At 45.4% G+C, this 24,592-nt stretch overlaps 1 protein-coding gene across 3 annotated transcripts in view; it reads right to left on the bottom strand.

Moving 5' to 3' along the window:
- Positions 1-24,592, bottom strand: part of LOC120959635 (uncharacterized) — a 154,401-nt gene that overhangs the window by 92,436 nt on the left and 37,373 nt on the right. For all 3 annotated transcript variants that reach the window (XM_049610263.1, XM_040383196.2, XM_040383197.2), the window contains one exon: positions 4,271-8,172. In XM_049610263.1, the coding sequence (XP_049466220.1) occupies positions 4,271-8,172 (3,902 nt within the window). The remainder of the gene's footprint in view (positions 1-4,270; positions 8,173-24,592) is intronic.

Below are 24,592 nucleotides of genomic sequence, written 5' to 3'. Positions count from 1 at the left end.
TCAACAGAAAGCCGCTGTACCATTACTTGTTGCCCGGTGCTGATTGAGCCGTTCGATCGAAATGGAGAGCAGCGATAGCAGCAAATGTTTAATTTAAATTACATCACGTTACAATAAAACCTAAGACTTACAGTGAATTGAAATTCGAGCTATGAACACTCCTAAAATTCGTATGACAGTAACATTACGTTTCATTCACTTATCAAAGTCTCACCCACCAAACTTCCCAAACCAGCCGCGACAGCCTTCAAGTGGTCTTGTGGGAAACCTAACAACGTCTTGCGACGCACAAAGTCAATCGAAATGAAATACACTCAACCACCAGGCAGTGTCTTGATGTTCTCTCTCACACGGCCATGGCCAACACATGGCAACAGTATCGGACTGGATTGAATGTACCCTAACGCGATAGCAAACAAAACTGTGCAAACACAAAACCCTCCAAAAATATTCTTCCGCCGCGTATTGCGACACGGCAAAAACGTGCTGGCCATGCATGGCGTATGTGTGGCTGTGAAGACTCTTTCCTGATGATGGTTCAATTTCACACGACTCAAATAAGGCAGTGTTAGGCGGGATGAAACTGTCTCAAAACTTCATGCTGGCATCAGACAACAATCACAAAAGCCCACACATTCCCCTTTAGAGCACGAAGTGAAAGCTAGAAGAGCGCTTAAAAGCTAACGTGTGATTAAAGTTTGCCCAGCCATTATCAAAATTGTTTGAACTTTGGCTTTGGGAGTAGAAAAAACATAGACACACAAACGAGGCAAACAAAATCCATTTTGCACGAGCAATTTAAATCGACAGTGGGCGGCCTGGACATAAGACCCTTTCGCTCCAGCGTTTTAACCTATTTTACTTAAGATAGTGGAATTAGAGAGCTTACAGGAAAGCAAAGGAGTGTGCTGTGTATTTCTGAAAAGGATAAGGGACCTTTTGGATGAGTCTGGATTAAGCAAAATGGTGTTAATAGAATATTTTAACAGTAACGCTTTGACTGGAAACTATATCCCAAAATAAAAATTTCCAACAAAGTTTGATCTTTATGGTAGAAACACAATTTTGTACAGCATGCTGAAAATCTCTAACAAACTATTAATCCAATCAATGAAATGATACTGGAACTGCCACAAGCCAGAGTTAAATATCAGCCTCAGAAACATGAAACACCACAAAGTGCCATGCATCGTGAGCTGGTGATGGTGAAGCTGTTGATGTATGTAAATTGTGCACCACCGTCTTGTGACTCCACACCCTCCAACACGGTGACGCAATTCACCGTCCCCTGCTACAAGACATATCACATACACACGCACAAGAGGCAGCAGATATCAAGAGATGATCGTAAAGCCTGAGAATTGATGCTAAATGCGTGATACGCGCCGCTGCGCTAAGTGACGGATGGTAAAACCCCCAACCTCCGGGCCGCAAAAGATGGGTTTTGGAGCGACGGGTAAGCGAGACGACGGACTCATGATTGATCCAAAGCATTCATCTCCATTCCGGTCGTAGCATGCGGTCGAAGCCCAAGACAAACAGGTTTATCGTTGTTGAATTAGGTTCTTATCAAGTCTGCGAAGGTGTCACCCACTTTCGGGGGTGTCTTCCCCCCACAAACACACACACACACATTGTAGACACCGAAGATGTCTTTCCCAATGCGTGTTGGTGTGGTGCTGCTACAAGACAATGTAAAACAATAGCAAAGTGTTGGTTGCAAAATCCAATAGACACCGAAACCGCTAACGAGCTTCTCCAGTAGAAGTGTAACGTGTGAGATTTCAAACCGAAGCACCAAGAAACGGAACACGTGGTACCACGTAGACAACGACGAAGAAACCTTCAATACCTATGTTGAACATAAAATAGCTCTCCCTCTCTCTCTCTTTCCCACTGATGCCGCTCAGAAGCGACACAACAAAAACTTGATCTCGAAATAATGTTTCAAATAATGGTTCGATTGTTTGTCGGCCGCTGCTGATGACTGATTGCGTACGACTTCCTTCCACGCTGCTGCTGCTGTCAGAAAAGCATCCAATCCGTGGACGCTTGAGGTGCAGATGGGGAAGAGGGACAAAGCGTATTGATTCAGCTCACAAAATCGATCGGAACACGCAGCCAAATGTCTGTCCCGTGTCGCTTCCCGTGTACCGAGCAGCAACATCAAACGCTCACAGCAGCATAACAACCGCACCCGACCGCGTTTGGCATTGGTGGGGCACAGTCATTGCATGCGCCTATGCCGGGGACGGTAGACCGTTCAAGGGAGGAAGGCATGCAGGTGTACGAGCAGGCATGGTACGGCTACAGCCAAACAACGGTGCGCTTGGGACAGGCACAAGTTGGCAAAGATAATGTTGATGACGACGACGCCATCAACACACAGCCCCTAGATGCCGCCTGCGTCGAGGTCTCAGGTCTCGATGGGTCTCCGAGCGTTCACACAAACGTGCAAAGTCAGGGATGAGCAAACGATGCTTACGGTGTTTTAAAATTATTGCTTTTTTATTTAAACAAGCAAATATTAGGTCTTGGTTTCAATGATATTCTTCGTTCTTCTCATTGGCTAAATCTTTCTACAATTCAAATTTCGTAAATAATTCAAATAATTGTATTATTGGGCTGGTGAGCAAGTTTCAAGCGTATTTCAACGTTTAAAGATATTCCTTTGAATTTAAACATTACAGAAAACATGTCTATCTGGTTTATTATTATACCATTTATCGTTAAGATTGTTTATCATTTATTTATTGTGTCACACTCGAGGTTCAATTCTCAATCTGCATCATAGGGAGAATAGGAAATGGACGAAAGAAATGCAACGATTGATGTTTAACCCTTGCTAGTCGAGAATTAGACAACTCAGACCGTTCAACTAAAAAGAACCCTTTTCTAGTGTCAAACAATGCCTTGGGTTAATGTACAGTAAATGACAACCTACTGCTGCTCTTGAAAAGTATGTATCAAAATAAAATATTTCCGCATATTTGTATTTATTTCCTAGCTGTCAATGTTTGACTAGTTGTAACAAAAAATTCTTTAAACTGTCACGATTGTCAACAAAACTTCATTGAATAGCCCTGGAATGTACAAGAATTGAATAGCTGCTTGCACAACATTGTGATTGACATGTTTGACATAACGCAAAAGTTCTAAAAATATTTCACACAATTATCGCATCGTCTTTTTGCACTGATATTGTAAGACAGAAATTCTACCAAAATTCTAAATACCAAAATACCAATAATTATCAACAATTATATCTAATCATTTGAGCCCTGCCACTGCCAGTTGTGCAGCAATATTGCACTTATTCATCACAAAAACATCTAAATACTAGCATTGAACTTTTTATGTTTTCCTGGGACTTTAAGTGATCTTAAACAGCTTGGCTCTTAAATGGGAAAATATTTAATTTATTTAAAATATTGTTTATGGCAAATAAAAAAGGTTTTAATTACTTCACTTGCGATTCTTACAGCCTCGATTATGTTCTAGTATTATTCCAATTAGAAACTGCAGCAGTTAATAACCTCATTGATCCATAACTCTTATTGAATTCCTTTAGTTGAATTTTATGCGTGGAATCGCTTTATGGAATGTTTAACAATAAATAAAACTTGGCTGATACATTCATAACATTTGAGCGGCTTAACAAAATGTCCAACATAGATTCAAGACCAGTTTGGACCGATAAAGCTATAATGGGTAAACCAATCGGAAACATACAGCCCAGACTACGAGCCGCATAGGCAAGCCAGGACGACCAACACTGTTTGCAATATTAGAAAAAAAAGATTAAAGACTTTTAATACACAAAACCGGGCCCAAAAGAAGAAACCAATCAAGATATGATCAAATTATGACTTCAATATGGGAATTACAATCAACATAATTATCTTTATCGATCGAGCATTTGCCCACCCCTGCACGTAAAGCACATGGTAACCTTTGCCGCTCCAAGCGCTCTGTGGCGGAAACATACCCCATCCCGCATGCCAAAGGTGCAATCTTACGTTTACATAACCCACCGCCCCCCCCCCCCCCCCCCAACCGTTCTTCTTCCACCGACAAAACTCATCGATCGATTGCCGAAAGTCGAGCGACAAACACCTTCTCTGCCAGCACACACACACAGCACATTAGCCATTCAAAGCGTACCCGCCACAAGGCACACACGTGAGAAAACTTTGCAACGGCCCCGGCGCTAAATGTGCCACTACTACTGACACCCCTCCCCCCCTCCCTGCCATTATATTTCACTTACCTTTTCACCGAGCCGGAGATCGTGCGCTTGCCGTGTGCGGAACTGCGGCTCGCCACGCTGGTACACTCGGACGGTGGGCTTCTGAGCGAGCCGGTGGCGGGCGAGTCCCGCCGCCCCACCACCGTCGACGATGCACCTTTCACTGCACCTGCACTGTTCACTGCACTACCCCCACCACCGCCGCCGCTGCTGCCGCAGCTAATGCGCGACTTGACGTCACTGAAATTGCGCCGCATCACCGACTTATTCTCCGCGATCTTGCTCATCACCGCGTCCCACTTGTTCGGGGTGTTGGATTTTTTCACAAAGCTTAGATTGGATCCGGTACTACCACCGGCACTCGCACCCGCCCCTCCACGTGCACTCACACCACCTGTACGCGCACCACCAACACTCACCGCCGGGACACTGGGACGCTTATTTTCCTGATCACAATCGACACTCTCACTACCGTTGCACTCGCCCGAAATGGCGCGCGAAGCTTCCTGCGAATCCTGCTTACACTGGCGCACCTTGCTCAACCGATCCGTGCGCGAGGAGGCGCCACCGGAGGACGTGGTTGCTACCGTGGTGGACATCTCCACCACCGCTGGCGCATGCTGCTGCTGATGCTTCGTCCGCAGCCCGCGGTTCGCTTCGTTCTTCTGCTGCTTGCGACTGCCGTTAGCACCGCTGTGGTTGCCGCACGCCGCGACCGATCGCTTGCCACTGACGTCGTGGAAGCTGCTGTCGGAACAGCGCGCAGCGACGACGCTTCCAGCAGCACCAACACCACTACCAGGCGAACCAGCTGTCGGACTCGCGCCGACAACGACGACGCCGCTGCCACCGCCGGCACCAATATCAACGCGCCCGTCCGGCTGTTGGTGGTAGTGGTGCAGCGTTTGCTGCTGCGGTTCGTTCGCCTTCGGCGAAGCGAAGTCCGCCGCGCTTCCTCCTCCGACTCCCCCAGGACGTTCGTCGGGCGGCACCGTGCGCGTCTCACCTTCACCGCACGGTGCGTCATCCCTCGGCGCTCCCGCGGCCCGCACAAAGCTCTGGCTGTTGCTGCTGCTCATCGTGTCCGTCGACAGGGACTCGGGGCTCATGTCATCGCTGGCCGTCAGCTGGTCGCCGCCGCCGCCGTAACCTCGCCCCGCGACGGCCGCCTGCTGCTGATCGTCCGCCCGCCGCTGCACCAGGTCATCGTCGGCCCGGTTTTCCACGTCGGTGAAAATTCCGCTCGACTCCATGCACGAGTCCTCGTTCTGGGCAGCGTCGTCCCGCTGGTGTTGCTGCTGCTGCAGCTCGGCATCCTCCTGCTCGTCGATCGCATTGAAGATGGCATTGGCACCTGGCGCACCCGCCCCACCGTACAGCTGGCCGTCGATGATCTGTGCCCGCCGTGCGTCCCCCCGGTTGTACACGTCGTCCGCATCGCTCTCGGTGAAGAAGTCCGAATCCGTCATCGGGTCCTGGCGGCGCGGTACCGCCGCAACGGCCGCCGCCATCATCGGTTGCCAGGCGCCTCCACCGCCGCCCGCAGCCGATTTAACACGGGGCCCGTTCGAAGGGGAATGGTCGGCACCGCGACTGGCTGGGCGCGACATCTCCCCATCGCCCTGGTACCCCGTATCCAGGCTGGTAATGCTCGTGATGCTCGTAATGAAGCTGTTCGACACCTTCGACGAGGTGGCCGACTTTGTCATCTGATCCGTTTTTGGGTCGGAGTCGGCCTGGGACAGCTCACTGACACCGGCGCCTGTACTGGAAGGTCCACCGGCTGCTCCAAGCACACCTCCACCACCACCACCACCACCCCCACTGTACGGTTGTGGACCGCCTGCTATGAGCAGCAGCTCAGCCGGCAGCATAATGTCCGACATGTCCGTCTTGACGCCCACCGGGTCGAGCGGCAATTCCTCCGGCGACGGTGTCTGATCGATCCGGCAGTGATGCTGCAACGCACCGTGCTTGTGATGCAGATGATGATGATGATGGCCCGCTCCGCCACCACCACCCCCCGCACCCACATTCAGCTGCAGCTCCAACCCGGCCGCACTGGCCGCATTGTTCGTGTTGTTCGTGTTGGTGGTGGTCGAGTCGAGAAACTCTTTCATCTGATCGGGCGTCAGGATCCCCAGGCTTTCGTCCATCTCGAACGAGCCCTGCTTGGTGAGGGAGCTCGTCGGTGACTTCAGCTGCGGCGCGGGTTTGGTGAGCGAAAGCGACGAATCGCACAGCTCGATCGAGCAGTCCAGCGTACACTCGGTGAGGTCGAGCCCGAACGAGTACCGCTGCTTCGGGGCTGGCACTGTACTGGCCCGACTCTCGAGATGCCGTCGTAGCACCACTTCCTGCTGCTGGTAGCTCGGTGGCAGCAGCTCCTGATCGCTCGGTTCGGGCTCCTCCAGGCTCAGGTCGAATATTTCCTTCCCGGCGCTCACGTCCGCCTCTAGGCTCGCTTCCCGCTGCCGATCAATCGTTCGCCTGCCCTGGTCCGGGTGACTACGCTGCTCCTCATCCTCACCATCACTGAACCGCTCCAGCTCGGACGGCACAAGCGTCCGGTCCTGCGCACTAATGTCCATCAGCATCGTACCGCTGAGCTGCCCAGCTGCCGCCAGCTGCTTCATCTGACCGCTTCCCGCTGGAATCGCCATCGAGTCCGAATGGAACGTTGAGCTAAACACCGGACCCTGCCGGCCGCCCGTCGCCGCCGCGTCGTCCTCACCGAACTGCATCAGGTTGAGCGATTCCTCCAAATTAAACGTCAGCCGATTGGACTTCCCCTTCCCACCCAGCAGCCCCCGCTGCTCCTCGACCGAGTGCGTGCGGTTGAGCACGCTATCGCCCGGCGCCGGACACGGCTCCCGGCCCGCTCCCTCCCCGTACAGCAGCTCCTGCGTAATGTTCGGTATGCTTTGCGTAAAGTTCAGCAGCCGCTCGTTCACCATCGTCGAGTTCAGTGTGGGGGGTCGGCGCCGCCCCGGCTGCCCAGGCCCGCCCTGCTCCTCCTGCTCCTCCTGTAGCAGCAGCTCCCCAGCCGACGGTCGGCGCCGAAACGGCATGGTGCGCGTAACGTCCAGCACGGGCGAATCGATGCTTTCGGTGCTTTCGCGGTGGAATGTTTTCGTCAGCCCGAGCACCGCGCCGCACGTGGAGAGCGAGGTATGGCTGCGGGTGTGCGTCAGGCTCATGACGGGTGGGCGCGGTCCGTCGCTGGCCAGGGACTCGCGGGACGACTTTACGAACGTGCCGCTGCGCCGCACCTCGTACGTAACGTTCCCATCGCGCTGCAGTGTTACGGTGTGCTCGTTCCGGTGGCTCGGTGCGCTCGGCGGGAGTAGGAACGTGGCCGGTTCCACCTCCCCGCACGGCACCGCAGGCGGGTCCAGCAGGTTGTCCGTACTGTTCGCACCGACCAGCTCGAGCGATTCGTCTACCAGCATCTGCACGGTTGCGTCCGGGCCACACACGTCCTGCTCATTGTCCCCGTCATCTTCATCGTCGTCGTCGCTGGGGATTGCAAACTCCCGGCGGCAAAGTTTAATGTCCTCGAGCCGTTCGGTCGTGCCGGCCGTGACCAGCTCGAGCTTCTTGAGAAAGGGCAACCCGCCGGCCTGCGGCTTGCCGGCCGGTGTGGCGAGTCGGAGCAGTGCCGGCGTAGAAGCGGCCAGCAGTGGGAACGGGCTCGGCTCACCGCCCGACAGCTTGTCGCCGGAGTAGGACCGGGCGATCGAGATCGCGCCGGAGCGAGACGGTGGCCGCAGCAAACTGATCGGTGTGGCCGGCGGTGCCGCCTGGTGTGGTGGCCGCTTGGTAGGGAGCCGCACCGCACTGCTCGGTAGGCGAAAGCTGCCCGGGACCGGTATCCGGCTGCCCACACCGTCCAGCCGGGGGATGCGCGATTGGGTCGTGTCCTGTGGGCGAGCAAAGAAAACACACAATTAGCGTCATGAGCACAGAGGGAAGTACGAAGCACATTGCAACGGGGATTAGAGAGCGTCAAAACCGAAGGTGAGTGTTAGTCACCTCGCAGGAAACCTCACAACTCCGTCCGGCTTCCGTCGCCGGCCGTTTGAAGTCACGTTGGTTTGAAAGGTGATGCGGCGGCAGGTCTGTTGATGGTGCACATGCTGCCCTCGCATCGATTTGTACACTTTGTAATGCTCGTGTTGGTTGTGAGGGGAATTGTATTTAAAGTTTACGACCGCTGACAGGGAACGCAGGCAAAGGCTATTAAAATCAACGTGTGCTTATTATTTCCCTCTAACTGAATACTTTGTCGTTGCAAGAGTTCAAAATAACAGAAAAACTAAATATATCTCTCACAAAACTATCTATTATCTATATGATGCGCGATTTTAACCTATAAAATTACGAATTCAATATAGTTTGTTTCAAAATTTGGTATTTAAAAAACATTTATCTATCAAATAGTTTAGTTAGACAAATTTTACAAATTTTTGGATTTTTATTGTTTTATGTTTAATTTATCATTGTTTATCACTCGATTTTTAAAGCGAACTTTGGTTGCATTAACAGTGGAGCGCCGTTTATCTGGGCTCGTCGGGACTCGACCTCGCCCGGATACTCGAATAACTCGGTAAATGAGTCAAGGTATATATTTTATTACAAATTCTTGATATTCTTAAAATGTATATTATGTTTTGGTAAAACCTAGTAAGTTTTTTGTATCTTCATGTTTTCCTTAGTGAATACTTGAAATAGCTGTGGGACACTTTATTGACTGCTTCTTACGTGAAATGCACTTAATGTAATTGGAATTGGACTCTATAGCAAGCTTGTTGGGCAAATCCAACAGGAGTTTCCAATTAGCCTGTCTAAAAAGGGTGGCATAGTGTCCAATTCCCATCAAATAAAGTTCATTTCCCATAAGAAAGAGTCAAGGAAGTGTCCCAAAACTATGAGAACCCTGGAAAACCTCGTAAAGGCCAGGGGACATTGTCCGTACTCGCTAGTGTAATTTCGATTTTCACTAGCGCATCTGGCGGCGGCTGACCAAAGCACATGACCGAAGCAGGAATGACCGCAGCAATGACCAAAGCAGCAGGAAAGTGAAATAATAAATAAAAAAGATACGTACATGAGTGGAAAATATTGGATATTTCCCAAATTTGTAAGTAAAACCTAATTATTCCTCAGGTTTTTAAAATAAAGTTAGAACATGTATCCATTAATTTGTCGACCTTAAATGTTTTCATAGTCCATCAAATTAAGAACGGGACTTGGACAATATATCTCAGCATTTCACCAATCTCTCCATCAACCAAATGCGTTCACCAATGGCTGCTCCTAATCTCAGGCTTTACAAAAAGTATCTTAAACTACAAATCATGTTGCTCATAAACTAATGTATGAATTCATTACCATCTCACCGCAAAGTTCTATCCCGGCTCACGATCACACGCGTTAAGCTTTGCTAGAAATGGTGAAAACGTTAAACTTATTACCCGTAACATAGCATACCAAGTTTTTATTTAACAAAAAACTTTCAATGCAAACAATCATACAAATGTTTAAGCTACCAGAAACCGTGAATTATCATTTCCACCATAAACGGCCACGCCAAAGTCGGCAATGCTGCTGAACCATGTCAACACATTTGCGGCACGTTTGGTGATGGCTGAAGCACTACTGCCGCTCCTGCCTGAACGTACGAAAGAAGCCAACACCACCACTTAATGTATGCGAAATGAAACCAACCGTTGTGCTTACAGTGATACAGTGAAATGAGCGAAAGATACACAATTTATCGGTAAAGGGTAAACCGCACCCCGGGGAGGGGTATATGCTACATACACCCGGGCGCTGTATATCATCCGTCTTCAGCCCTCCCATCCCAAAGCTAACTACACAACGTGCACAACCATCTTTTCTCTGCAGTTTGGAGTTTGCTTCCTATGGATGGATGTGGTTGGGAGAATTATTCATGCTAATTAATGCCATAGATCCTGGATTATGTGATACGAGATACGCACGAGAGACGTCATAGGTACAAGCCGGCTAAACGATAGGCTAACAATGGCGTTTTCCTCTGTAGTTTTAGTTTACTACAATGTTTTGAGAAGTAGAAAGTATTGAAAACAGGTAAAGTTTAGCATTTATAAAAGCAAAAGTAATACAACACAATGAATAAAACCAAGATTTGGCATTCTCATCAAATTAACATAACAAAATATACAATAGATGCCGTTAATGTTTGCCTTCTAGTCACCATTTATTGACCGCAATTCTCAGTCTTTGCCTCGGTGCTATCAAGTTTTGGCTGTAAAGGCCGGGGGACATTGCCCGTACTCGCTAGTGTAATTTTGATTTTCACTAGCACATCTGGCGGCGGCTGGTGGAAGCTTTTTTTTATCGTCGGGGGAATGGTCGTGTCGGATCTCAAAGTTAATTTTTGAGATTTTTCACCGTTTTTTAATGCGAAAACGGCTGAAATATTTGCACAACATATTTATCTATCAACTACAAAGCTTTTCCAGTCCAGTGAAAGTAAAATACATGGAAAAATAACGTACTTTCTGTAGCGGCTACAAATTGTTTGGCAAAATGCTTCGGTCAGCCGCTGCCAGATGCGCTAGTGAAAACCAAAATTACACTAGCGAGTACGGACATTGTCCCCTGGCCTTAAGGAATTAATCCATACCATGTACATATTGTTAATTACCATATTTTGGCAGCTAATGTAACTCCATGCCTCAAAAAGCGTCAACTCAAGCCACCAGATCAATAATACAATCAACATTAATACAAATATGACCATTGATATCCTAATTTAGACGTTTTTATGCTAGCCAACACTTACATCTGTAAGGAATGGCATACAAATACTAATTCATAAATTTTGTAACAAAAAACAATCAAATTAGCTCTTGAGCAAATTGAGCTCAGCAAATTGATGACTTACAGACCAAAATAGGTTCTTTGATGCACACCGTAAAAAATCGGTGCTTATAAGGCCAAATTTTGACGGCAACAACTGTAAAACTACTCACTGAAAGAAGCGCTATGAATTTCAACCAAAGCAAATCGAGTGGAACAGCATTAGCGCATATTGCAACTTTCAGACCCGTTAATTACAGCTCGACAAACAAGCGTAAATGAAGTTACATATTTTGACAAATTACTTGCTTCATTTACCACTGGCAGAGAAATCGTGCGGAAACAATTGAACGATGCATTTCCACAACAACACGTGCTTCGGTGCACTAGAAATAATCAAAAAAGCATTTCACATACAACCATCAAAATATCGTCATTGTTTACCATTGTGCTCTCTGTCTCCTCCACCCTCCCACCATAATTTGACAATACACAAACACGCTCGCAAATTTTGCCCAAAATGTGCCCAAACGGCCACCATCAATTCGGGAAAAAAACATTTGCGAGCCATTTATGCATTCTTCCGTACCTGTTCGTGCATCCAGTTGCATCCCGTTGCACCAAATGCGTGCTTAATCAATCGATCAATGCTTTCGGGTGGCAAAAAAGAGCCAACGAGAGCAAAAGCGCTTATTTATTTGTTGTTTTGCTGCAGTTTGGTATGGGAAGCACAAACAGAATGTTGCCATGCCATTTTACAGAGCTCGATAAAGATTTATGTAGTTTTTTTTTTGCAGTGTGTATGCTCGTCTCTTTTTGCGTTCCATTTTGCTGTATGATAGTTTTGATTTTTTTTTTGTTGCGAGTGAAATGTATGCACTCATCCAAACGGAAGCCGAAAGAGCAATGAGAATTGGAGCAATATTTTAACGCTGCCCCTCCCCCCCCCCCCCCCCCCAAGGGGCACACACGCTTATGTAATATTTTCCGCACACGAACGAACGCGCTCCGGCAGTGTAGTGGAAAATCGCACTCGAACGCCTCCACACAGCATTTCGGCAACCGTTTGATCCTCGAACGCGCACAGCACGGCACAGTGGCATAAGAGGACGCACCCATCATGTCAGACACGCAGGAGGGATTTGACTGTGCGGTAACGGATGGCTTTGTTTAATTTATTTGTTACGCCGGCAATACACACGTTTGGAGAGCATCGGGGTTTTTTAAAGCATAAAAGCTCCGAAATTGAAAAGAATTATTTTTTTTTCTCTTCTTACTAATGGGCACACCGTTCGGGGCAAATTGTTTGAAGCCGTGATGCACTAATTGATCGGTGATGGGCGGCGATGTGAAAAGGGGTACGTGATAGGTGGGGAAGGGAAAACAATTGAACGATAATTAGAGGCCGGCAAACACTTGGTCAGTGGTGTGAATGATTGTTATATTACATCATCGTAATTACGCTCCAAAGGGGAATCGCTCACCAGGGACAGTCGAGTTTAATAGGTGTAAGATATCACACTGTTAAAGTTTGCATGAATTGTTAAACGATGTGTATGAAATATATCAATATAAGTATGGATGAGACTTTTGATGGAAGGTTCATATTAAAATTTATAAAAATATTGTATTGTAGAGTATTAATAATCTCGAAATTCTTTAAAAATACAAGCAAAGATACATACACATCAAAGTAAAAATGGTTCAATTCAACATGGAAATTACTTGAAAAGAAGAGGATCATTTATTAAGATTAGATTTCATTTTGAATGGGAGTATCAAACAAAGAAATAAACAAAAATGTTTAGTTCAATAATTACAATTCATCTCGAATAAAAGAAACTTTTCAAAGGGCGAGGATACGATTTGCTTAATAAAGAACAAAGTCCTAATGTTCGAGAGCATTTAAAATCCCTGCTGAGTGAAATTTTCCCAAGTTTAATTAACAAAATACTCTTTTAACCGAATGTAACCCTACAAAAAGATCAAAAGAAGGTTCACATTTGTAACAAAATCAAATAAGAAGAGAAGGAAAGTTAGAGAAGTAATATTTCTAGTCAAAACATACACTAAATCATACAACTTCAAGCACTTCTTATCACAACCTAAGTTTCTGTTATCCAAAAAATAATGCTTTGAATAGTTGGGAAGACCCAAAAAGGCACTATATATCAACAGGGCACGTTGTCTCCAATTGCCAAAACTATAGTTTAAAAATGAGGTTATTATAAAACATAAAATATTAAATATAAAAATAAGATGTACAATAATTTATGAAAAACATCTTGTTATGAGCAACATATCTTTTTTTGCAAGAAATTGCTTACCAAAATAAATGAAAATCATAAAAAAAAAAAATCTTTTTAAAACAACCAGAAACTGCGGCTCCACTACAAAACAATAAGTTCTGCAAGTACTAGAACAAAAAGGCAACACTCCCAAGTGCAACGGAAATTAAACAATGCTTTTAGCGCTGCGCCGGGATGCATTTATCATTCACACCGTCGCAACAATCAACGCTCGCAAAGCATCACCTCACGCGAATCCTTTTGCTCCATTTACCCGAGACCGTGAGCACCGAGCAGCCCTCCATAAGAGCCAGGAAACATGAAAACTGCAACGAAAGTAATGCAAAAGCGCAACCACTGCCATTGCGTAACAAACGTGCACACACAACCGGCAGATGGATCAACGAGGGGGAGTCTTAACTCCGACTCCTCAGCAAAGAAATGCCCGAGAACTGCCACACTGCCGGAAAGGTTCTTATTGTTCACGTGTCCTGGCTGGTGAAATGTACAGCAACCGGGCGCAGCAGCGACAAGGTCACGCAAAGAATGTGGGATCTTTTCAAATTTTTCCTTGAAATATTATACCTTCATATCCTAGACGCCACAACGCAGCGCCACTTCCACTTCCTGTTAGCTGCGGCTTTCACAACTTTATGGTGTAGTTTAACCGAGAGCCGTTCGCCATCGTTATTGTGCACAGTGGCACAACACGAAACACGAGTAGCATTCTGTCTTCTCTCGCCCCAAACAAACCTAGCCGGTGGAAAATGAAGCAGGGCTATGTGGTTTGAAAATCCCGGAGAATCCTTATTTGAGCCGCTTACTCGTCAAAAGGACAGCAGGTGGGCATCTGGGACGGAAGTGGGCACGAATCAGAGCACTTTACCGAAACTATAAGCTCCGATGTGCCGATCTGAAACCTTCCAACGAAAGATGACTCCAACAGGAAGTGGTTCTTGTTCTGAATGACAGCCGGCAGCAAGGTTTAAAAATGGCTGCCACATTTTCCCAATGCAAGCTCTGATCTTCGAAGCATAATCCACGGCCAGTGCCTCGGATGTGCGCTCGGACACTGCACTTCCAATATCTCGATTTGCTCGGAACCATCGCGCCCCTAGCCTCACACAATTTATTGCAATTAATAACGCTTACACAGACTTATCGGATAATTGCCATCGGAGGAAAGTGCCTGGCTGGCTGCCTGTCACATGGGACAGAATTTATGTGAAGCACCACCATCGGGCAGATGATTGTTATCGACCGTTGCAGCCACAAACGAATTCCAAATCCAAATGCTACCGTCATCGGGCGAAGTGCTCGGTAATTGATTTTACTCCCAGCCCATCTCACAACTATTGAAGGAAATTTTTGTGCAACCATACGATGACTGCACCACCTTCAGGTGGATTGTATATCTCTGTTAGCAGAGTGTTCCGCTGGGAATCGATCAACCGGGCGCGATTATGAAGAGAGCGGCTAGAGAATCAGAACCATAAAGGGTCCTTCCGTTTTGATTGGAGAGTTTTTTTGTTCTTCTCTTTCCTCTGAAATATTCTCTTAATTATTCTCCAACGAGCGCTTCATGCTAAATGAACAAATATTGAGCTTTTGCGTTTGGTGGTTTCTTACCTAGAGTAAGCTAGCACAAAGGGCCAGACAAAGCGTTGGCAGTGTTTGGTTAAAAATTTGAATAAATTTGAAGACAAAGTTTAGGTTCAAAGAAGCTGTTCTTGGGAAATAAATTCAATAAGTTACACAGCCATAGTTGAATGGAAATTCTTACATCGTGCAACGGTGCCCTTTCAAGGTGATTGTGGTTGTGCGTTATGAGTTTATTGAAGTGTATTATTGAATTTATTGTTCATTATTCAAAAACAGTAACACATTTGCGTATCTTTGTAGTATAGGGTTATAATCATCTTCATTCTTCTCACAAAATGTGAACAATTTACAAAAACTGCATCACAGGGTTTTCGAGGATTATATAGACATGTTCAGCGAGTTGTAGATTCGTTCAGGCATATAATAGACTCTTTCAGCGAGATATAGAATTTTTCGGAAGTAGGCGTTGACATGTTCGGTTATACTGTTAAGCTATCACTTTCGTGCCCCTTGGACTGCAGCTTGGATTATTCTCATGAGGAGGTAAACAAACGGTTTTCGAAAAAATATGCTTTTTTCAACTAATTCATGTATTAAATAGCTTGAGGAATAATTATTAGCTATTTTTAGGATATTTAAGAATGAAAACTTGAACCCTCCGGCACAGTGTGTAAACAAAACAAATGACAACTCTACAGAATCGCTGAATATGTCAACGCCTACTTCCGATCAATTCTATATCTCGCTGAAAGATTCTATTATATGCCTGAACGAATTTACAATTCGCTGAACATGTCTGTATATAGCCGGTCGTGTAGTACAGTCGTCAACTCGTACGACTTAACAACATGCCCGTCATGGGTTCAATCCCCAAATAGAACGTGCCGCCATACGTAGGACTTGACTATCCTGCTATGGGAGGAAATCAATTAGTCACTGAAAGCCAAGCCCACAAGTGGTACAGGCAGGCCTTGACCGGCAACGGTTGTTGAGCCAAAGAAGAAGAAGAACATGTCTATATAATCCTCAAAAATCCTGTATTTGAGACCCATAATTTCAAAATTCCCGAATCTAATGAAACACAAGTTTTATAGTCTTGAGGACTTTTTGCTTCTGTAAGATAAAAAAGCCAATTTTTATAGATATCTTTTCATAGAAAGTGTCGAATTAAGTGTCCAATTTTGTTATGATTCATCTCCGAAACTGAATCAAATTATGAACTATTTGTGACTGTGACCTTTTCTGCATGCCAAAACACATAAACATCAAACATGAACTTTGGATCGAATTCCATGAATTTGATAAAAAGGACTCACAGAATAGGACTTTAGGAGTTTGTAGCATAATTAATATAGCTGTGGAGTAGTTATTGAACGCTACATAGAGTGGCTTACATAATTGCAAAGGTAAGGTAAGGTTGGATTAGATTAGCTCTAAAAGGTAAGGATCAAGCTTCTCAGAATTGGGTAACAAAATTGATTCTAGCAGTTTTGTTATTATGAGCCGGCCACTGCACTCATTGGTAATGAAAACTTAATTATGCGAAACGTTCGTCTATGTAGCCGTATATATCAAGCAAAAGTTTAGTTTATTTCTTATTTTTTCAGATCGATAATGCGACCAAGTAGTTAGTTTCCCAGGAAACATCATGCGCCTGCTTAGCAAAGCTTTAAATTGATTTTTTTCCAATCCCCACTTGATATCTGCTGCAATCTAGCAAAAGTGTAAATTATTTTACTACCAATATAACACCTGCTCCTGCACTACCTTGCCAGCCGTCAGCAAGTGCTATGTGCACATGCAAAGTGATTCACGGTTTCGTCGCCCCGGGGTAAAAGGCGCACACACCAAATTGGTCCACCACTAATTTCTGCTACACCACCTGCCAGCCCCGCACACATCGCACGGTCGCAGCTTTTATAATTTTATCACCGTTTTAGCACTCCCCTGCTGGAGCTTAAACCAAACAGTCGCCACCGTTTCAGTCCGGGACGAAAACAACGGCAGAAAAAAGTCCCCCGAGTGGACAACAACAACGAAGAAAAAAAGGTAACACATCCTCCCCCTCCCTTTTGCATAAAAAGATAAAAGCTCAACTCTCAACCAGTAATCTCGGCGCTGGGGCGGAAATGTCGCCCGAAAGCCATTTCTTTCGCCCAGATGATAGCACACACACATGCATAGATGTACGTACCAGGGCCGTTCTGCTTTTTCCTACCCGTATGCCAGCGGAAATAAAACGATGCCGGAAAAGCGTCCTCTGTTCAAGGGGAGCCATGGGGATTTGTCTTTTACACACACACACACATACACACAGTAACACACACACACACTCAGCTCGAACGCATGCGCTTTTGGAATGGCTACTTGTGAGGCTTACACTTTAGGGAAGCAAAAAAAAATGGAGCAGCAGGATGTATGTGTAGAAACGGCCATTAATGGTGCAGCAACCTTGTTCCGGCTCAGCCCATCGAGATGGCTCGTGCTGTGTTGAGCTGGGCGCGACGGGAATGCTTGAGGGTTAAGGGGTTGCTCCTCACACAATACCGTTCGCCGTGGAAAGAAGCGATGGGTCGATTCCTTTATCGCTGGAACGATGAACGATACACGACGGGTGAATGACTGATGGATTACTTACCATCAGTATGTGACACTCGCGTAAAGTGAGCAGTGAATGTAATACTTTCGTCCATAGACACAAAAAAGGGGTTTCCAAATATTTCTTTAAAATCTTTAATATCAAAATGCGATAAATATCTAAACATACTTTAAATAAAATTTGCCATAACTTCATAAATTAAAACAAAAATCCTCCTCCGTCTGGTATGTAAATATCTATCCCCTTTATCGGTAATCTGATCTGACGTTATCGGATTTTCCGCAAATTAGCGATAATATTTTCAATTACGGTTTCCCATTTCGGTGCCTGTGCTCTTAACGACACAAAAAAGGGATCTACTGGAATTCGGTACCAAGCGCTCTCGACGTCACCGACCACCAGTTGGAATAAAGCGGAAAAAGCCCCGTCCCACACAAAATCACACCCAGACACACAGAACGTCACAGAACTTTCCCATGCATGGAACCATATTTTAGCCGGAGTTTACCCAAGCTGTCCAAATACCGACGCAGGAACGTGCCTTATCGCCCAATCTCGAGAGTTGGTCTTTTTTTTTGGGGGAGGGCAGTCCTATCGGAAAACTCCGGAAAACCGCACGTACTAAACGATGCGTTGAATGTTCCGAAATCCCGTACACATACCCGCACAACAGTCGGAAGGTGCGGCTAGGTGGTAGTGGTGGTTTAAAGTACGCCCTAAACACAATTTATAGGTTACGCAACGGATGGACTAGCTCGCTAGAATGGAGGAGAATGAGAATGTCTGAACTTAGAACTTCTGACAAACCGGATATTGAATCCTTTTGGTATTTACTTTCATTTAGTATTACATCAACGAGTGTGTCATTATTCCTATGAGATTTTGGCAATGATGGAAGTAGTCGGTGTACTTTTGAATTACTAACTGATAAAAATATATCTTCAGAATCCCTGTAATTTGTTCTGCCGTTACGACTGAAAATAAAATGAACTTCAAAGAATGTTTGCAAATGAATTTCAAATTGTGTTGTACCAGGTCCAGAGTGTCCTACCAGAATTCTGAATGTCATTTTGTCCAGAACTGAACAACAATTACTATTCTGAATATTAATAACAATACCATCGAGCTACTCATATCTTAAGTGCGATGTCTACAAAATGCACTCATATTCTTACTTTCTTGCGAAACGTCATTCACGCCCAATATTACGCCCAAATATCATCGACAAACGCACTTCTTTTCCACTACAGCAGCAATAACGTCCTCGATGGCACAGTGCCAAACGCTTACACAACACTCGTCACGTTAATGCTCACTCCAAGTGCTCTAACCAGAACTGACATAAGGCAGCAGGGTTAAGGCATTCAGTCTCGACAGGATGCGAAACTAACCACAACAAAGAACTACCCATGCTCGCGCGACACTGCACTACGAAGAGGATGAAAACTATTTCATCTTATCATCTAATCGTTGTTTTTTTTTTTTGCCCTCTCATAAGTACGAACCATGTCAGACGCTCAACACTGGTGTCATTTGTTGTGTCTGGATTGCTGTTCTCGGATTGTTTTTTATCCATTCTTGTGTGTCCTTCCAAGCAATCCAACCAACCCATGCAATGCCAACGAACATCCCAACAGGATGGCTGGCGCCAAAAGCGATCGATAGGTTTTTACTACCATTTTGGTTTTTTCGGAAGGTGCGAGTGCTGAGTGCATTAAATGGTCCTCAAACACAGAGCGTGATTTATAGCGAATTATTAATTTGTTTTGCTTTTCGCACAAACACTCGTAAGGTTTTAATCCAGCTTCTTTTAGCAGAATAAAACAGAGAACAAAACAATAAACACCAAACGCTGCTCAACGCTAATCCTGATTAACAATGCAACCACACGCCTCAGACGTATGCCGACCGCAGAAGAATGGGTCGAAAGTACGGGTTTGCACAAATGGTGGTACAAATTCTGCACTCACAGCATTCGTCGCATTTTAATCCCTTACAGCTGTGGGAAAATAAAAGGGCCACAGCTTCCGGCCAACCTACGTGCCGCACATCCCACCCACCACTCGTACTCTGACCATAACAATGAAGGTTACATACATTTGAATGGGCTAGATGGGGGAGTCTCCCATTATCGTTATCCTTGCGCCATCGTTGCATATGAACTGAAATTTCGTAACTCCATTGCTATGCAAATTTCGAGCCCAGCAACTCACACACACACACATTTACAAATCCTTTGAACATATAAGCCCGACCACCACGAATGGAAAGCCAGAGTTCTGGTCGTGGGTCGATTTGTACCAACGTTCATATGTACTGCAAATTTGCATCTTTCATTACGCTTTTTTGGGCCGTAGGTTCTGGCTACAACAATGAAAAATTATCCTTCCGGTGGTTTTGTGTCCTCCCGGGAAAGCCTATCCGTGAGCGATCTCAAACCAAACGGAAGAAGGCAAAATTATTATTATTTACGTCTTTTTCAATTTATTCCAACAGTTGCCTTGTTGCCACTGGGTTGTACGGTCGTTTGAAGTGCATGTAGAGTTCATACAATAAAGAATAAGCATTTCGTTGATATGGACTCCCCGAACCGTACAAAAAAGCTCTAGGGATTCATCAGAACAGCACATTTCCATTTAGAACTTCGCAAATGCACCCATTCCAATATTACACACACATTACACAGTTGACAAAAATTTGGAGTGACAAACAAAATTGAATAATGGAAGCTTTGCTTCTTTGCAGGGTTTTCCGAGCCACTATTCCAAGGTCAACAACATTTGTCATAGCTTGGGAGATGATTTTCAACAGCTGTCAAATGTTGTATCTGCATCACAATAATTTTTCAGTTCTTCCACATGATTTTCGACGTGTCTTCAACATGAAAATGTATTATGATGCTGATATGTGAAAGCTGTCGAAAAACATCCTGCTGGCGGTGAATAATGATGTGCACATTCGAACGCAACTTGGAAAAACCTGAAAGATACTATTTTCAGTCTACATCTGCCAAAGATTCATTAAAGGGGGTTTCAGTGGTTCTCATAGTTGTGGGACATATTCATGTCTCTTTCTTGTGGGAAGTGAACATTATGAGATGGGAATTGTTCGCTATTGCATGCTTTTTGGACAAACTCTTTGGAAATTCCTCTTGGATTTTTACTAAAAATATGCTCTAGAGTAGTGATGTGCTCTTTGGAGCGCAACCACGACTCCGATCCGACTCCAACTATTGTTAGTCCGCTTCCGACTCCGGCAAATGGAACCACTAGATCCGCCCGGTGTCGGAATCGCCCGGAGTCGTCCGGAGCCTTCCAGAGTCGTTCGGAATCGCCCTGAATCGCCCGGAGTCGTCCGGAGTCGTTCAAAATCTTTCGAAGTCGGAGTTGTTCGGAGTCGAAGTCGTTCGGAGGCGTCCGGAGTCGCTAGGAGTCGTTCGGAGTCGTTCGGGGTCGGAGTTGTTCGGAGTAGTTCGGAGTCGTCCGGAGTCGATCGGAGTCGGAGTCGTCCGAAGTTGCCGGAGTCGTCCGGAGTCGTTCGGAGTTGTCCGGAGTCGTTCGGAGTCCGAACGACTCCGGATGAGGCAGGGCGTACCTGCCTTCCGGAGTCGATTCCGGATTTATCGGAGTCGGATCGGAGTCGGATCGGAGTCGACTCCGGATTTATGCCAACTTTACCCATCACTACTATAGAGTTCGAATCCTATCGCATAAAGTTCAAGTTATAAACCATCAAACGTGTGTTTTCCATTTTATTTGATTCCAACCGATCAAATGAAAAAAAAACATGCAGATTGAACACAATGTGGAATCTCGTTCTTCAGTTTTTTTCAGAAGAAGCAATACTTATACCATATTGTGAAAGATTGTTACAGACGAGTTTGAACTTCTTTTGAGTTTTATTGTTGAATCAGAGATGTGTTAACCACTGCGATGTTAAAAAGATAATACAGTTGGTGATATTTGGAACAACATCGGCGGAATGCAGATTATAGCCATCAACATCAAACATGTTAAGTGGTAAAGAGCTTAATATTGCTTTAAATTAAAAGTATTTCCTTACAACGTGACTCAAAACAACCATTCCTCCATTCAGAAGTTTTTATGTCCTTCTTTTTTCTGCATGGCTTACCTGGAAGAAGAAAGGAAAGAAAAGACAACATTAATTACACGTTCTACAGACTCCATCAACTCCCTAAAAGCCCTAGCAAGAAATTCAAACTATCTTCAATTCGACATCATTATCTCGGGAAGTGCTACGAAACCACCTTCGAGAGAGCAGTATCACATTTCCCTTCCAGTAAGTATGCTTTGAGGCAGTAGCGACCGGAATGTATTCGCAAAGGTAGTTCTTATTTCTCTTTTAAGCGCTTAAAGTAGTCGACGTTGCAACGCTGCTGGTAACGGCGGACACGTTTGCGACCTTGAAATCTCTAAACCGCTACAGGGTGTACTTTAATTGATTTTGAGATGTTTCATACGGAGGATTCACCGTGCCTGAATGTTGTCTTTTAACCCATTTTATCGAACAAGAAATTCTACGACACAACTAACTTGTGCTAAGATTGTTTGTTCATACAATTTCTCTTTCATACTGCACAAAACAGCGTCAACTTGTTCCGTTTGTTTTTTTTAATGTGACCTTTTTCCCTCGATGCGCCTCGAGCAATGTGAAACCGCTCCGATGTTTCTCGCGTTTCTCTATGGACTTTTCCCAATCAAATTAAACCCACGCTGCCAGTGTTACGCCAAGTTTAATTTGGTGCACCTCGGAGCGATGTCACACCTACACACAACACACACACACATACTCCTACCCCTATTTGCACCTCTCACCATCAACGGAACGGACTTTCTCGTCCAGCACACGAGCGAAGCACGGTTGTGCTCGATGCTCGCACCATGGGAAAAGCCGTGTCACCTTTCGACGCCTCCGCGAGGCCAAAAGGCAGAACAACAAAACGTGAGTCTTAATCCGAGATGGCTCTATGGCCGCCATGCTCGTGGCAAATACGTGCCGGCGTACAGCACCGTACAAATTAAGTTGAAAACGGGTGGAAAACGGGTGGAAAATTTTCAATTCTTTTCTCTAACGACGAAAATGTCAAACGTTCCGGGCCGTTGTTTGAGGGTTGAGGGGTTGGTTGCTGCACTCTGCCACACAGTTGGCACTCGCTTTCCAGGGGAATCACCCCGTATGACGTGTCTGGCACGCTAGTGTCACTTTCTCAGCAATTTCGCACAAAAAAAAAAACCATCGGCATTTTGAAGCTGCACCGTACACGCAGAGCCTTTTGTTTTGTAGGTTCACCTCAGGTTCATTCAGCCACTAGGAGACATTAAAAATTAAACCCAAATCGAATAAAAGTCTTGAGTGCAGCGTGTTGTGTGTTACTGGAAAGTGCACGTTACCCTCCCCCGGGCGGCCTTTCCCATCGTGCCAATTATCGTGTCTTAAAACGCGAGCGAAAAGAAAGCTAAAACAATTAAATGCAATTCGAAACTGTCAGCTGTGGCCCTGTTGCCGTGTCGCCTATCCGGAAGTGTGCCCCGCATTCGCTGCAAGCCCTGTGTCACCTTTGTGGCGGAATTAAAAATCCACCTTTCCGAAAACGAGACATCCGATTTGTGGCAAAACGTGGTTCGTTTCATGTTGCACAAATCACGGTTGCCGACATTTTATGGCCCGAAAGCAATAAAGGTAAAACAGAGCGCAAACGGCACCAGCCCAATCTCAATGTAATAAGCATCATAACCATAAAGGTGCAACAATGTGTTCGGTGGTGTGGCGGAGATACAGTTTAACCTTTGGCAGGATGGGGTAGCGTACCGGTGCTTTTCCTTTCTTTCTGGTTCCCATACACTGGAATTGCGTACGCAACTGGCTCTACCCTGCAGCGGCCTGAAGGTGTAAAAGCGTTGGAAAATTTGATTGACACTTCTTTATTTCTCGCCGATTCTCTTCCCCGGAGGCGCCGCAGGTTTATAATCCTCCCGCCGTTAACGATCGCCTCGCGGGGGCACTGAGTTGCGTGTTAACTGGCGTACTGTGTATATCGGTGTACGTGCACTTCACTTTAGCGCCGAAAATGGAGCACTCGAAAGTCAACAAAGCAACAAACCGTGGTTGGATCTGACGTGAAAAACCTTTCATTTTCTTCTGGTGGTGTGACACAAAAAGATGATACTGTGGACTCCTGTGTTGTCAATCAAACGGGATGGCTTTGTACATTGATCGTTTTTGTATGAAACGGCTTTTTATTTTATTCGTATATGTATCTAAAATGACTTATTATAATAGCAAAATTTTGTTGAAGCAATCAGCACGTCAACGTTACAGGGTGTAGCTGTATTAGAACTATAGATTTAAAGGTTATTTATCAAAATTGATCTCCGAATTGAACTTCAGTTTTTGTACTCCCTGTACTGAACTGTCTTTTTAGGCCGTCTTTAGGCCGTGTACAAGGACAAGGCGCAGTAGGTCCAAATTGAGATGAAAAGATGGCGCGGAGACTTTCGCCGTTAAGACCGGAATAACGGACTGACAGACGAAGGCGCGAGACCGTGAGGGATTTTGGACACTCCTGAGGCAGGCCAAGACCGCAAAGCGGTTGTAGCGCCGGATTAGTAAGTAAGTAAGTGCTGTGCTGTACTGTATCTCCCTTATCATTTGCACTATTTATCCTTTTACAGATTTCAAGTGACAATTAAATTCCATGACTACAGATGATATTCCTGTCATGGAATTTAATTCAGAATACTTCATTTTGCTGTTTATAACTACTTTCATTAGTACTAGACTCTATAACCTGAAGGTATAGCTTCTTAAATCTGTAGACTATAGATATCAAGCTAATAAAAATCTGGTTCAATAAAATATTGACCTCCAAATAAATGGATTTGAACGGCAAAAGGTGTCCTAGTGGTCTATTCAAGAGACACACCGGCTCTTAGAAGGCCAGACGGTATATGTTCCCATTCTGATACTTCTTCCCGTAGCAAGGTT

The sequence above is a fragment of the Anopheles coluzzii genome, chromosome 3 (assembly GCF_943734685.1).
Source record: "Anopheles coluzzii chromosome 3, AcolN3, whole genome shotgun sequence".
NCBI lineage: Eukaryota > Metazoa > Arthropoda > Insecta > Diptera > Culicidae > Anopheles > Anopheles coluzzii.
This window is presented reverse-complemented; position numbering and strand designations above follow the sequence as displayed.